Source organism: Scylla paramamosain, chromosome 2 (genome assembly GCF_035594125.1).
Source record: "Scylla paramamosain isolate STU-SP2022 chromosome 2, ASM3559412v1, whole genome shotgun sequence".
Taxonomy (NCBI): Eukaryota; Metazoa; Arthropoda; class Malacostraca; order Decapoda; family Portunidae; genus Scylla; species Scylla paramamosain.
The window spans coordinates 30,489,916-30,506,816 of NC_087152.1; the positions used below are offsets into that span (position 1 = coordinate 30,489,916).

Genomic DNA, 16,901 nt, shown 5'->3' on the forward strand with positions numbered 1-16,901 from the left:
GCGAAGAATTTTAATAGGTAGCATGAAGTAGTCAGAGGATGGAGGAGAGGGAGGAACAAGCCCTGAATCGTCAAAGGAAGAGTTTTAGCAATGGGTTTAGCAAAGGTTTAGCAAACAAAGAGTTCTGCTTTTACAGATAGATGTGATGGTAGTGGTGCCATCAGGTTGATAGAAAGGAGGGAAAGAAGAAGCAAAGTTATTGGAGATGTTTTTGGCTAGGTGCCAGAAGTCACGAGGGGAGTTAGATCTTAAAAGATTTTGACACTTTCTATTAATGAAGGAGTTTTGGACAGTTGGAGAACAGACTTGGCATGATTTCGGGCAGAAGTATGAAGTGTATGAGATTAAAGTGATGGAAGGCTCAAGTACTTTTTGTGAGCCACCTCTCTATCATGTATAGCACGAGAACAAGCTGTGTTAGACCAAGATTTGGAAGGTTTAGATCGAGAAAGAGTTTGGAATGTACGCTTCCATGCCAGACACTGTCACCTCTGTTATGCGCTCGGCACACAGAGACGGGTCTCTGACACGGAAGCAGTAGTCATTCCACAAAATCAGCAAAATACCTCCTCAGGTGCCCTAAATTACCAGAGGCAAAACGCCAGAGGCACCTTCGCTTAGAGGGATCCTGAGGAGGGACTGGAGCGATAGGACACAGATACAAATATGAGATTGTGATCGGAGAAGCCTAACAAAGGAGATAGGGTAGCAGCATAAGCAGAAGGATTAGAGGTTAGGAAAAAGTCAAGAATGTTAGGCGTATTTCCAAGATGGCAGGAATCGAGTAGGGTGTTGCACCAATTGCTCTAGGTGGTGGAGTATAGAAAAGTTAAAGGTTACTTCACCAGAATGGTCATTGAAGGAAGAGGGAAATCCAAAGCTGGTAGTGAACATTGAAGTCTCCAAGAATGGAGATTTCCGTAAATGGGAAGAGAGTCAGAATGTGCTCCACTTTGGAAGTTAAGTAGTCAAAGAATTTCTTTTAGTCAGAAGAATTAGGTGAGAGGTATACAGCATAGATAAATTTAGTTTGAGAGTTACTCTGTAGTCGTAGCCAGATGGTGGAAAACTCGGAAGATTCAAGAGCGTGGGCACGAGAGCATGTTAAGTCATTGCACACATAGACGCGACATCCAGTTTTGGATTGAAAATGAGGATAGAGAAAGGAGGAGGGAACAGAAAAGGGGCTACTGTCAGTTGCCTCAGACACCTGTGTTTCAGTGAGGAAAAGAAGATAAGATTTAGTAGAGGAGAGGTGGTGTTCTACAGACTGAAAATTAGATCTATGACCGAATATTGCAGAAATTAATGAAGAAAAAGTTGAGGTGGGTGTCCAGACACTCAGGGTCCATACCAGAGGGGCAGTCTGACCTGGGGACATTTGTGATCTCTCCAGATCGGGACTCCGAGGCTGGTGCAGGAGTCACCATGATAATTTTGAATTTTGAATGAAGGGTGCGTGTGTAATTAGCTGCTTGTATTTTTGTGTGAAGGAGGAAAATTAGTTGTCTGACCCCTTGCGCTGTGAGACACAAAGGGAAACGTTCAGTGAGGTCACAGCTGTGTTTAATGATAGGTTCACAGCATCCCTGATCCAGTGCTTTAGACCTCACTGAGAGTAATTATAGTTTCGACAGGTGCCTAGTGCCTTTTCTTCCTATTACTACTACTACTACTACTACTACTACTACTACTACTGATAATAATAATAATAATAATAATAATAATAATAATAATAATAATAATAATAATACTGCTGCTGCTATTGTTACTGTTACTAGTACTAATAACGATAATAATGATAATAATAATAATAATAATAATAATAATAATAATAATAATAATAATAATACTGCTGCTGCTATTGTTACTGTTACTAGTACTAATAACGATAATAATGATAATAATAATAATAATAATAATAATAATAATAATAATAATAATAACAATAATAATAATAATAATAATAATAATAATAATAATAATAATAGCAGTAATAATAATAATAATAATAATAATAATAATAATAATAATATTAATAATAATAACAATAATAATAATAATAATAATAATAATAGTAATAATAATAATGATAAAAATAATAATAATAGCAGTAATAATAATAATAATAATAATAATAATATTAATAATAATAATAATAATAATAATAATAATAATAATAATTATGATAATAACAATAATAGCAGTAATAATAATAACAGTAATAATAATAATAATAATAATAATAATAATAATAATAATAATTATAATATAATAATAATAAAACAACTAGTACCACCCTTCTGCTGTTGCTGTTGGTGACGCTGTATTTACAGATAAACCATATATGAGACGCCCTTCACATTTTTAGATGTAATCTCACAGCTCCACCCAGCAGAAATTATGAAACCTGCATCCTATAAAGAGGTGTGCTATCATATCATATCATATCATATCATATCATAGGAGGAGGAGGCAGTAGACACCTGCCGAAACGATAATTACTCCCAGTGAGGTCTAAAGCACTGTTCAGGGGGTGCTGTGAACTTATCATTAAACCCAGCTGTGACCTCACTGAACGTTTCCCTTTGTGTCTCACAGCACAAGGGGGTAGTCACAGCCTGCCCTCTAAAGACAACTCTCTTCCTCCACACAAAACTACAAGCACCTAATAACACACACACCCTTCACTCAAAAATTTTAAAATCATGGCGACTCCTACACCAGCCTCGGAGTCCACATCTGGGGAGGGGACCATAAATGTCCCCAGGTCGGACTGCCTTTCCGTCGACGACCCTAAGTGTCTTGACACCCCCCTCAACTTTTTCTTCATTAACTTCTGCAACATTCGCGGTCTAAGATCTAATTTTCAATCTGTAGAACACCACCTCTCCTCTTCTAAATCTCATCTTCTTTTCCTCACTGAAACTCAGGTGTCTGAGGCAACTGACAGTAGCCCCTTTTCTGTTCCCTCCTACTTTCTCTATCCTCATTTTCGATCCAAAGTTGGATGCTGCGATTATGTGCGCAATGACTTAACCTGCTCTCGTGCCCACGCTCTTGAATCTTCCGAGTTTTCCAAAATCTGGCTACGACTACAGAGTCATTCTCATACTAAATTTTTCTGTGCTGTATACCTCTCTCCTAACTCCTCTGACTATAAGAAATTCTTTGACTACTTAACTTCCAAAGTGGAGCACATTCTGACCCTCTTCCCTTTTGCAGAGATCTCCATTCTTGGAGACTTCAATGTTCACCACCAGCTTTGGGTTTCCTCTCCCTTCACTGACCATCCTGGTGAACTAGCCTACAACTTTGCTATCCTCCATGACCTAGAGCAATTGGTGCAACACCCTACTCGTATTCCTGACCGTCTTGGAGATACGCCCAACATTCTTGACCTTTTCCTGACCTCTAATCCTTCTGCTTATGCTGTCACCCTTTCTTCTCCGTTGGGCTCCTCCGATCACAATCTCATATCTTTATCTTGTCCTATCACTCCAATCCCTCCTCAGGATCCCCCTAAGCGAAGGTGCCTCTGGCGTTTTGCCTCTGCTAGTTGGGGGGACCTGAGGAGGTATTTTGCTGATTTTCCTTGGAATGACTACTGCTTCCGTGTCAGAGACCCGTCTTTGTGTGCTGAGCGCATAACAGAGGTGATAGTGTCTGGCATGGAGGCGTACATTCCTCACTCTTTTTCTCGTCCTAAACCTTCTAAACCTTGGTTTAACACAGCTTGTTCTCGTGCTATACATGATAGAGAGGTGGCCCACAAAAGGTACTTAAGCCTTCCATCACCAGAATCTCATGCACTTTATATTTCTGCCCGGAACCATGCCAAGTCTGTTCTCCAACTAGCCAAAAACTCCTTCATTAACAGAAAATGTCAAAACCTTTCAAGATCTAACTCCCCTCGTGATTTCTGGCATCTAGCCAAAAATATCTCCAATAACTTTGCTTCTTCTTCTTTCCCTCCTCTACTTCAACCAGATGGCACCACTGCTATCACATCTATTTCTAAAGCTGAACTCTTTGCTCAAACCTTTGCTAAAAACTCTACCTTGGACGATTCTGGGCTTGTTCCTCCCTCTCCTCCACCCTCTGACTACTTCATACCACGTATTAAAATTCTTCGCAATGATGTTTTCCATGCCCTCGCTGGCCTAAACTCTCGGAAGGCTTATGGACCTGATGGGATCCCTCCTATTGTTCTCCGAAACTGTGCCTCCGTGCTTGCACCTTACCTAGTCAAACTCTTTCAGCTCTGTCTGTCAACATCTACCTTTCCTTCTTGCTGGAAGTTTGCCTACATTCAACCTGTTCCTAAAAAGGGTGACCGCTCTAATCCCTCAAACTACCGTCCTATTGCTTTAATTTCCTTCCTATCTAAAGTTTTTGAATCTATCCTCAACAGGAAGATTCTTAAACATCTATCACTTCACAACCTTCTATCTGATCGCCAGTATGGGTTCCGTCAAGGCCGCTCTGCTGGTGATCTTTTTGCTTTCCTTACTGAGTCTTGGTCATCCTCTTTTAGAGACTTTGGTGAAACTTTTGCTGTTGCCTTGGACATATCAAAAGCCTTTGATAAAGTCTGGCACAAAGCTTTGATTTCAAAACTACCCTCCTACGGTTTCTATCCTTCTCTCTGTAACTTCATCTCAAGTTTCCTTTCTAACCGTTCTATTGCTGCTGTGGTAGACGGTCACTGTTCTTCTCCTAAATCTATTAACAGTGGTGTTCCTCAGGGTTATGTCCTGTCACCCACTCTCTTCTTATTATTCATTAATGATCTTCTAAACCAGACTTCTTGTCCTATCCACTCCTATGCTGATGATACCACCCTGCACTTTTCCACGTCTTTTCATAGACGTCCAACCCTTCAGGAGGTAAACATATCACGCAGGGAAGCCACAGAACGCCTGACTTCTGATCTTTCTAAAATTTCTGATTGGGGCAGAGCAAACTTGGTATTGTTTAATGCCTCAAAAACTCAATTCCTCCATCTATCAACTCGACACAATCTTCCAGACAACTATCCCCTCTTCTTCAATGACACTCAACTGTCCCCCTCTTCTACACTGAACATCCTCGGTCTGTCCTTTACTTATAATCTGAACTGGAAACTTCACATCTCATCTCTAGCTAAAACAGCTTCTATGAAGTTAGGTGTTCTGAGACGTTTCCGCCATCTTTTCTCACCCCCCCAGCTGATAACTCTGTACAAGGGCCTTATCCGTCCATGTATGGAGTATGCTTCACATGTCTGGGGGGGTTCCACTCATACTGCTCTTCTAGACAGGGTGGAATCAAAAGCTTTTCGTCTCATCAACTCCTCTCCTCTAACTGACTGTCTTCAGCCCCTCTCTCACCGCCGCAATGTTGCATATCTAGCTGTCTTCTACCGCTATTTTCATGCCAACTGCTCTTCTGATCTTGCTAACTGCATGCCTCCCCTCCTTCCGCGGCCTCGCTGCACAAGACTTTCTTCTTTCTCTCACCCCTATTCTGTCTACCTCTCTAACGCAAGAGTTAACCAGTATTCTCAATCATTCATCCCTTTCTCTGGTAAACTCTGGAACTCCCTGCCTTCTTCTGTATTTCCACCTTCCTATGACTTGAATTCCTTCAAGAGGGAGGTTTCAAGACACTTATCCACCAATTTTTGACCACTGCTTTGACCCTTTTATGGGACTGGCATTTCAGTGGGCATTTTTTTTTTTTATTAGATTTTTGTTGCCCTTGGCCAGTATCCTTCCTACATAAAAAAAAAAAAAATATATGGTGTGGATTTCGCCTCGGTCGGTCTCGTAGTTCCGGAGATACAAGTTTGTCCATAACGTCGGACCCGCTGGGCTGCTCACCACTCGCCTGAAGATGGCTCCACTGGTAACCATGAAGACATGGCCTTCCTTCATTTCCTTCTTCCCTAATGCAGGAATTTTTCATCACACCTTTGTTGTACTAATACCACCACCACTTCCACTACTACTGCACTACTATCGCTAGTTCTACTACTACTACTACTACTACTACTACTACTACTACTGTTGTTCTTGCTACTGCTATTACTCCTGCTACTTTTGTTTCTGCTCCTGTTGCTGTTGCTGCTTCTGCTGTTGTTTCTATTGCTGCCTCCTCCGCTTCCGCGCTATTGATACTACTACTACTACTACTACTACTTAATCCTTCACCAAAAGAAAGTAATTTAAAGTTTCGTCTAAATATCTTTTCGAGGTCTGGTCTTGATTTAGGTACTGTCCTTGTTCGTTACCCAGAGGCGACCGTTTTCTTGCAAGCACCACACAGGCATACTTCTCGTTTAAATTAACATAAGAATCACTTTTTTTTTCTCTCTCTCTAGAGAGTTAGGGAAATGTGAAAAGGAGTCATTAAACTAAAAGCAGGATGGGAGTTGTAAACTAACTGCGCGGCACTTCTGACTACTTGCGCGGGCATCAGTCTGCATGAGTGTGAGTAGAAGCTGTGAGTGTGTGCGCTTGCCGTCTGTTAATACAGGATACGTGCATCGTCAGTGCTTGCCGTCTGTGAGTACAGGGTACTTGTATCATCAACTCGGGTCTGGGACGAGTTTCACAGAACAAGGACCAAGGTGAGTGGAAAGTAGTGGACAAGGAAGCAAGGGAGTGAAGGCGTGCGTGGAGGAAGTGTTGCCAGCAAGGATTGGAGGCTGAGCTCATGACCAGGCGGGGCGATGATCGTAGAGGCTGGTTGTGGGCCGAGGTTCTCAGTAAAGACAACTTTTATAACAAAACAACATATCTATGATGTAGCATTTTATTGGTGTATAACAAATGACATACATGATTTTTAAGTTGTAAACCCATAGGGTGGTTAATGTAGGGCTGGTATATGGCTGCCATTGCCGACTGTGGGCCTTGAGTAACGTGTAGTAGTGCAAGGTGGTAATCCCATGCAAGGAAGCTGGGAGTGATCCTGCCGACTTGCTTGGTGTCTATTGTGCTATTAGGTGTATGGCGGCAGCAGGCCGAGCAGCGCTGGCGTGGCGGCCCCGCTGTGGTGGTGACGTCAAGACAAGCGGGTTTAAGCAGGTTCGTTCCCTCGTTCCATTGTTATTGTTCCCTAACCATTCGAGGGAGTCTTGTCTTGCTGCAGAATTACGATATGGGATGTTGATGGCAATGATGGTGGAGGTGATGATTATAATTGCAAATGCGTTTCATGGTTGTTTAAGGAATTGACTTCTGTATTTCGGTAAACTGCATTCCGGGTGGGCCTGACGGGGAGCTGGCGGAGGAGGAATGTGTCCGGGGGATGGGGACGAGCGGGAGGGTTTGGGGAGATTCGGTTTGGTGCGGGGATGTCACTAATAGTTTGTCGTTAGGATAGCAGGCAGTTATAATATTGTCACATTCCATGATAGTTACGATATTGTCATGGTGCTAGTTAGGAGAATGGGAGCCTTCTTGTGGGGAAACCTAACAGAAGATACTTTAGTTTGGTCTTCATGTTTGAGGCACACTGTTTACCGGAGGGCTACACACTTTTTTTTTATTTATTTATTTATTTATTTTATTTTATTTTATTTTTTTTGTCATTTCAATGTGTGAATGTGTAACACATGGAGATGTAGATGGCTACTCTGTGTGTGTGTGTGTGTGTGTGTGTGTGTGTGTGTGTGTGTGTGTGTGTGTGTGTACATTAACCAAATAATGCGCACTAACGCGACAAGGCAGCAGTAGGTGACAGTACAGAATGTCAGCCAATGATTCCTCTACGATATTACGTACATGTAACAAATTGTAACCCATTATGTCATGGTGCATAATACGTGTTAATAGTGATTTAATACATATATGATAGATACAGTGGTAAGATATACAGACAGGCGGAAATGCTGCGAGACTGTTCAACACTCCACCATCGGGGGCACCGGCCACCGCGGGGCTTGTGGCCGGTGTCGTGCCATGCACTGCCCTCTGTTCTCCTGTGAGCCCCCTTGGTTCTTGCGAATAAAGCAGACCTGATTATTATAAGTCTAACGTAACTTTAAAAAAACGGTTATTATTCCATCGTGACGTGTGTTAGCAGCGGCTGTACTCTTCACATCTCAGTGACATTCACGCATCCCGCTGTCGTGTTCGTAGCTGTCCCCTTGTACGTAGCTGTCCGCTCTTTGTTTATATAAGCAAAAGCTGGACTGCTGTGAACACTTATAGGATCCATTTTATCTCTGGCTAATTTTTCAACTAATGGATGAAATTGACCCTATAAAATGTTCATATCAGTCAGGCTCTCATTTTCAAACAAAGAGCGGACAGCTACGTACAAGGGAACAGCTACGAACACGACACCGCTTCGACCAGGTAATCGCCTCGCGCGTTGCTTCGCTTGAGGTAGCGGCAACATTACCGACGTATTCTAATGTTAACTTGCATCATCGTGAAATTTTCCTTGTTCCTTTATCTTCACTTCACATATTAATGCCATTTTTTTTTTCTTAGTCGTCTTTGTTATTTGTTTTCTCACTCTGCTGCTTTGTTATCTTCCGTTACGCATTCCCCCTTAAGTCACATTCTATCGCAGCACTACAGGGGTTCCATGGTGCAGTACTCGACTCATTGACTTTGGGTTGCGAGTTCGATCCCTGGCAGTAAGGTTCTCAGGGTAAGAGGTGGCACTTTCTCACACAGGCTGGCTCCACATGGTCTTGTTGTGGCGCCTCAGGTCCACCACTGCTTCCCGTTGTCCATCGCGCCAGCCCAGCACTTGCCTGAAGATCATCACACCGACTTGCTTGACAGGTTGAGCTTCCCTCGAAACTCCATCCTATAGCTTTATCCCGCTCCGGCGTCCACCCTGTCCCCCGCCCCTCAGTCCCTTATCCCTTCTCACAAACTTCACACCTTGCTAAGAGGCGGCACGTTCCTCACCAACTCTCGTATCTCTGAAAAAGAAATGAAAGAAAAACCGAGTTAATCCGTACATTGCATATCCGAGTTTGTGCATATTGTGTTCGGTACTGGGGTGTATTCATGCATTGTATATCAGTTTATTTATCCACTATATAATATATGTACGAGTGTTGTGTAGTTGCTTCATTTCTGACATTGTTCCTTGGTTAAGACCTCTAAGTAAAGAGATGGAAAAGCCAAAGCGATTAAAATTTGATTATTATTATTATTGATATTGTTGTCGTCGTCTTCGTCGTTGTTGTTGTTGTTGTCGTTGTCGTTGTTGTTGTTGTTGTTGTTGTTGTTGTTGTTGTTGTTGTTGTTGTTGTTGTTGTTGCTGCCGTTGGTGTTGTTGTTTTCCACTTCTTCCTCCTTTTTATTCTATTTTTTTCTCCTCACCCGTTTCCCTCCATCCTCTTTTTTTCTCATTTCTTTTCCTACTTCTTTTTCCCTTTATCTATTCCGTCCTCCTTCCTTCTTTCCCTTAATTTTTCTTTTCTTCCCTTCTCTTCCATTATCCTCATCCCTTTCCTTTCGACCCTTTCCTCTTTCTGTCTCCGCTTTTCCTGCCTCATTTCCCTTTTTATCACCTACCATATGTTTGTCTCTCACTTCTTTCCTTTCTTTCTCTCCTTTTATTCAACTCTTCCTTCTTTACTTTTCTCCCCATTACTCTCCTACCCATTTCTGCCACTTTCTCTGAATTTCACTAGTTTTCTTCTTCCATCCTCTACTCCTTACGCCTTATTTCCATATTCTAAGCTTCCTCCTGATATCCTCTTCTCGCCTCCTCTCTTCTAGATTATTGTATAGGGTATTAAAATCAGTTAATCACTCACTCACTCACTCACTCACTCACTCACTCACTCTATCAATCAATCAGTCAATCAGTCAATCACTCAATCACTCACTCAATCAGTCAGTCAATCACTCTCAATCAGTTAATCACTCAATCACTCAATCAATCAGTCATTCAAATCACTCAGTCAGTCAGATACTCAATCACTCACTCACTCAATCAAATACTCATTCAATCAATCAATCAAATACTCAATCACTCACTCTTACTCACTCACTCACTCACTCAACTCAACTCACAATAATTATCGCGCCGGCCAGCAGCAGAGATTTCCATCGCAGGTCAAGGTCACCGGGAAAGCTAACCTCCATCACCCTCCGGCCGGTGCAGCACCCAGGGGCCCGCACCCGCTCCACTGCACCGAGGGGCTGCATCTCCCGCGTCTCCACCTTGAGTGATGGAAGGGATCAGTCAGGCATTCAGTCACTCACTCACTCACTCGCTCGGTTTCTCAGTCAATCGAAGTCTATTACAAAGAGATCGGATTTTTTTTTTTTTTCGTTTTTCTAGTTTAGGTTGTGACTCAGTTTGTTTCTCAGAAAGATAATTCGTGACAAGGCAACAAGTCAACAGCAGGTGACGGTATATAGCCACTTATTCAGTCATTAATTCATTCAAGTATTAATTCATTCAAGTATTAATTCAGTCAAGCATTAATTAATCATTCAATCGATGTATTCTTTATTTCACTCAGATTCATCCATTCATCCATACACCTCAAATTGCCTCATCCCTTCATCCCTCACTCATTCCAATGCCTCCTTCTTGTAGTCGGTCAAATTTGTTTCTTATTTTCTCCAGCCACTCTCACTTCCTCATCTTTCCATCCATTTATTCATTCTTATAGTTCTTACACTCCGTGATCTCTCAATCCACTCACTCCTCCCATTCACTCCTCCCTACTTCCTCCATTCATGCTTATATCCTCCCGTTAACTCATACTTCATATTCACTCCAGCCGCTAATTGTCCTGACTTCCTGCAGTCACTCATCCACTCACTCATCACTCACTTCTCATTCCTTCCATTAACACTCTTCCTTCGTCCTCTCATGCCATTCATTCACCTGGTCCAATCACATACTCCTTATTCCTCCATCCACTCCATTTTACACTCCTCTCTTCCTTCACCACACTCATAGCACTTATTCTTTTCCTAATGGCACCTCATTCCTCCAGTCATTCTCCTCCATCCTTCACTACTCAAAAACCCAAGTTACTTAACCTAATCACGTAATTACACCGTATACATTTACCTTTCTCATCTACACCTCATTCAGACTTGCGAAGCGTGTCACTAAAATACCCAAGTTACTTTCCCTAACCATGCAATTACACCCTAGCCATCCGTTCACCTTTCTTCATCTACACCACACGCAGACTTCTGACGCCCTTCATTCTACTACCTCGCTCTCTTTTCTAACTCCTGCCAACCTATGTCTTGCTCACTTTACAAATAAAATACCTTCCTCTCTCTTCTTGCACCTCTCTTGCATCTCTCACTGACTGACTCACTCACTCACTCACTTACACACTCACTCTCACTCACTCTTATGTTAACATCTTCATCTGCCTTACCACGTATCCCGGCTTCTTGCAACACGTCGGGTTCTCCCTGTGAAGAAGGAAGAGCAGGTCCCCGGACGGGTTGTGTGCGGTGAACTCAAAGACATTCCCTTGCACCACTCCCATGACATTGCCAGGGGGGAACGACACTTCAACGTGCTGTAGAAGGAGGGACTGGTCAGGAAGGTAGGGAAAGTATGGGTTGGTAGGCTTGAAGGAGAGGGAGGGGGGGTAGATAAATAGGGACACAGGAATGATATAGATTCGTGAAGGAGTGACGAGAAGTAGGAAGACAGGAAATGTATATGGGTTTATAAGCGTGTTGAAGGAAAAGAAAGAAACTTGATATATAGGGAAGTATGAAGTGCATGGATCCTTATGCGTGTTGAAAGGAAAAGGAAGGAAAAGATAGGAGTCCATACAGTGAGGAAGCAGGAAAGGTATGGGTTCGTAAGCGTGTTGAAAGAAAGGAAAAGGATTTGGTATATAAGTCAGCGAAAAGTGAATGGATCCTTAATTAAGCGTGTAGAGGGGAGAAGGGAAAACTATATGGATCCTTGTGCGTGTAGAGGGGAGGAGGGACAAGATACATACAGTAGGGAGCTAGGACAGGTGTGGGTTTGCAAGCGTGTTGAAGGAAAGGAAAGGGATTTGATATATACGGAAGCGAGAAGTGTAGGGGTAATAATGGAGAGGAGGGAGTGCATGGGAAAGTACATAAAAAGAGTATGATTTCTGATGCGTGTTGAAAGGGAATGGAGGAACTGAATGTCTGTTTTATGCCTCATCGTGTTGAAAGAGAAAGGAGAGATAAAGTATAAAAGCTCAAAAGGAAATACGATTATATGCCTTTCATGAGGAGGCGCAGGAATGAGATGGAAGTGTAAAGACGCACGTATTTACAATGTACTGAGTTGTTAGCTGCGAATATTGAAAGACACAAATAGTACATAAGAAGTAGATTATCTAGAAGAATAGTAAATAATGGCAACTGGTAAAAAATAAAAACTGGAAATCAAACATAGAGACAAATGCGTCCTCGCGTTGTGCTCACCATGGTGGGAGGGGAACAGAGCCCCGCAGCCTCCTTGGTGAAGTTCATCAGCAGCACATCCAGGTTGGCGTTGTTCTGCACGCGGTACAGCATCATGCCGCCCGCGTCCTTCATCCTGCGCACCGTGTAGATCACCTCGCCGCCACGCCACACGCAGTACCGGCGCCCTGCCGCGGGGGGGGGGAAGAAGTAGAATGTCACTGTTATGAACATTAACACCACGGCACTGTGTACTCCGAGACACGAGGGCGAATGAATGGAATATAGTTAGGGGATATTTTTGCAGTTTGGCTAAGAGTAACACAAGACTTGAAATATGCTGAAAATTACGGTTACAATATCATGGTAGTCGTAAAAGTCCCATATATATATATATATATATATATATATATATATATATATATATATATATATATATATATATATATATATATATATATATATATATATATATATATATATATATATATATATATATATAAAATTTTTTTTCAACTGCAGTATTTTTTTTTTCGTTTGCTTTACCAATCACGCCACAACTCCTGAAAGTTACTTTAATCTGATCAGCTGTGATTGTTTTTTATTTCATCTGCCACACTACTACCAATAAGTTAAAAATAACGGTAAAGATTTGGAATAATCATGAAAAGTAAATTCAGAATATATAGCAATAAAGACACTAACTGGATGTAATGCAGTAAATGTGGCAGGTAATTATCACAGAGGCAGGGAATACAAACACTTTCATAGAAAAACGCATGATGAACTACATCCCTAGTAGTGAAATTACCATTATACATTTTATATATATATATATATATATATATATATATATATATATATATATATATATATATATATATATATATATATATATATATATATATATATATATATATATATATATATATATATCATCGTGATATAAGTAATGATTTTTTTTTTATTTTATCAGAATATTATGTTAAAACCATCCAATTTAAGTAATTAGATTTAAATTTTACTAGCTTTTGGAAAATTCCAACCATTTATTAGTTTATTAAATTCATTCAAGTATTAATTCAATAAGTCACTAATTAATAAGTCTATTTATTAATTATTTTACTCGTTGATTCATTCATTTGTTCCTTCACTCTTTCATTAAATCATTCGTTCATTCATTCACTCTTAACACAGCAGCAGTCAGCACAGAGCAACTAGAATGGTGAGGCGCAGTCCATGGTGGACAATCAGGTACAGGCAATGTCAATTTCCCTCACGAATATTTCACTCTCAGGATTCCTCCCAAAATGATCATTGTACCCCATGATTCACTATATTAGGTTTTAACTTGGGGAGTTTTATCATGAGAGGAATATTTTAGGTGAAATTTCTGTTGGTTTATCCTCTGGAATTTACAGTACATACCAGAAGTGTTAAGAACGGCAGCGAGGATGTTGCCTACCTTTCCTTCTGATGTGCAGACTTTGAACGTTCGCCAGGTGCTCCAGTCCCGGGGGGAACATCTGGGCTGGCCCCGGCACCCATGACCACCACCCTGGAGACGTCATGCGCTATTAGTACACACGGGATGGGATGAGGCACACAGCTGATGGCTCACTACTGTAGTACGGATCACAGATACTCGTAGTGTACTCTCTCACACTCCCTTCCAATGATTTAGCATGGAATGAATCTTGAAGTCCTCTGAAAATCAGTTGTCAGGTTTATAAAGTTTTATAAGTTTGTTGACTGATCAGAGAGCTCAAGAATGAGGGAGAATACTATTAAGCACAGTGAAAGTAAAAGTCGATTTTTGACATTGACATGCACACTATAGGCAGCCCTATGCATCCTGGGGCGAAAATCCATATGTTAGTATCGATGCGTTCTTCGCTGTCTCATAAAATCATCTTTACTGATAACTTCTAATTCTTTTCCCTTTCTCCCTTTCTCCTCCTCCTTCCTCAGTCTTAACTGTTATTTTTAGGTTTTTATATTCTTCCTCCTCCTCCTCTACTTCTTACTCTTCCCTCTCCTTCCTCAACTATATTTGCAATATCAATGTTCCTCCTCTTACTCTACTTCCTCTTTGTCTTCCAGCCTTCCCTTCTTCATCTTCCTCCGCATCTTCCTTTTTCTTTCTTGTATTCACCATAGCAAGATTCACTTACCCGGGCAGGCCACGGGGATTTGGGGGACGCGTGTGACATGAGCGCTCGCCAGGTTGTCGGTGTGTCCTGTAAGGGAAAAGTATTGTGAAACGAGGTAACAGATTCCTGGAGCGTGTTAGGCACTTGAGGTGCGATCTGTTTGGATGCGGTCATTGGTGGCAAAGTAACATTGTGATACTCGGATATTAATAGTTATACATATCAAATGGTTAGAGATTGAAGATATGAAAATCCACTACACACACACACACACACACACACACACACACACACACACACACACACACACTAATGATCGAATAATAATCAGCTTTTTAATATAATATATGAAAAAAGTTGAAGCTCAGAATTGGGTGTACTACGTGGAGTATTTGAAGGCTGCTGCTACTACTACTACTATTACTACTATTACTACTACTACTACTACTACTACTACTACTACTACTACTACTACTACTACTACTACTACTACTACTATCACGATTACAACAACAACAACAACTACAACAACAACAACAACAACAACAACAACAACTACAACTACTACTACTACTACTACTACTACTACTACTACTACTACTGCTGCTGCTGCTGCTGCTCCTACTACTACTACTACTACTACTTCTACTATTACTACTACTACTACTACTACTACTACTACTACTACTACTATTACTACTGCTACAACAACAACAACAACAACAACAACAACAACAACAACAACAACAACAACAACTACTACTACTACTACTACTACTACTACTACTACTACTACTACTACTACTACTACCACCACGACTACTACTACTACTACTACTACTACTACTACTACTACTACTACTACTACTACTACTACTACTACTCACCGGGATTGTCGAGGGGCACCTCCCAGGAGGGCTCGAGGGAGGAGTACCTCGGGGGTGGACTGTCCCTGGGTAGTAGCGGCTCTGTCTCTGAGGTGGAGGGGATGGGTGTGGGCTGGACAGTTCGGCGGTGGGCGGGGTGGTTGTGTGGCTTGTTGGTGGCCATGTTGAGGCACACTGGGAGGTGGAGGAGGAGGGGGAGAAAGAGTATGAAAAGGAGGAGGAGGAGGACGAGAAAAAATAAAAAGGAGGAGAAGGAGGAAGAGGAAGAGGAGGAGAAGGAAGAGGGGGAGGAGGAGATGGAGGAGGAGAAGGAGAAGGAGAAGAAGGAGAAGGAGTGAGGATGAGAAGGAGAAGGGAAAAAAAGAAAGATGGCAATATATTAGTATTTTGCAGAAAGGATTATAGGTTCTTTGTGTGTGTGTGTGTGTGTGTGTGTGTGTGTGTGTGTGTGTTTGTTTGCTTGTGTGTGTTATTAGATAATATCACTTATATAAAAAAATGAAAAAAAAAATAGATAATTAGTTAACTCATTAATATTGTACTTGAAAGAAAGCACAAAACACTTCGTTATTACCTTGCATTCAAGTGAACTACTCCTTTAACTGTACTAATATTGGCAGGTACTGCGCCACCACCACTATCACTATTTTTTCAAGTTCAGAATCTATCCATATTTCTTTGTCACACCTTTGTTAAGAGAGGAACTGGTACTTCTGCCATTCACATGTTTGTGTCGATTATTATTATTATTATTTTTATTATCATTATTATTATTATTGCTGTTGTCATCATCGTCGCTATTATAATTTACTTCGACTGTCGTTTCCTTCCTCGCTACGGAGTTTCTAACAACAGAATTTTGGTTCTGCATTACTGTATTTCTTTTATGTTGATTGTTTCAAGTTTTGTTGTATGTTTAGCGACCGCTGGTATCTGTCTGTCCATCTTTTACCTATTTAATTCATATGTCCAAATACATAATAATTTTTATTGATATTTTTTTATTTAACATAGTTATTGTTTTAGATTTGTCGTTTTCTTTGAGTTACACATTATGATTCAAGGGTAAACTTGCTTATTATGTACTCGGCCCCTCCGTACTCCCACCAGCCACTGTACATGAGTTGAAATAACTATTATATGTAAAATTTGCATTTTAATGCATGAAAGCTTACACGAACACGAACAAGAAAACAAAAGGTACCTATATATACGCACGTGACTGTCCTCCTCAGCCGAGGGGTCAGTGCAGCGCCCCGGAATGAACACAATGAAAACCTGTGTTAAACTCCGACGACTGTCTTACTACAAATCACTTTCTTTACCCCATTTTTGCCCATTCTCGCTATGCACCCTTCCACGCTCTCTGTCTCCTTACATTTCGCTGCATTCATTCATTCCTTTCCATCCATATCACGCTTCTCCGTAAAGACACGGAAACAGGAATAAGAGGAACCACATTCTAAGCA

At 41.2% G+C, this 16,901-nt stretch overlaps 1 protein-coding gene across 4 annotated transcripts in view; it reads right to left on the reverse strand.

Annotated features, from left to right (window-relative positions):
• Positions 1 to 6,782: 6,782 nt before the first annotated feature.
• LOC135113001 (uncharacterized) overlaps positions 6,783 to 16,901 on the reverse strand; it is a 21,544-nt gene continuing 11,425 nt past the window's right edge. For all 4 annotated transcript variants that reach the window (XM_064027931.1, XM_064027938.1, XM_064027935.1 and 1 more), the window contains exons 2-8: positions 15,433 to 15,606; positions 14,567 to 14,632; positions 13,858 to 13,950; positions 12,414 to 12,580; positions 11,372 to 11,518; positions 10,035 to 10,184; positions 6,783 to 8,929 (exon numbers count right to left, since the gene is read on the reverse strand). In XM_064027931.1, coding sequence (XP_063884001.1) covers positions 8,912 to 8,929; positions 10,035 to 10,184; positions 11,372 to 11,518; positions 12,414 to 12,580; positions 13,858 to 13,950; positions 14,567 to 14,632; positions 15,433 to 15,595 — 804 coding nt within the window. In that variant the 5' untranslated portion in view covers positions 15,596 to 15,606 and the 3' untranslated portion in view covers positions 6,783 to 8,911. The remainder of the gene's footprint in view (positions 8,930 to 10,034; positions 10,185 to 11,371; positions 11,519 to 12,413; positions 12,581 to 13,857; positions 13,951 to 14,566; positions 14,633 to 15,432; positions 15,607 to 16,901) is intronic.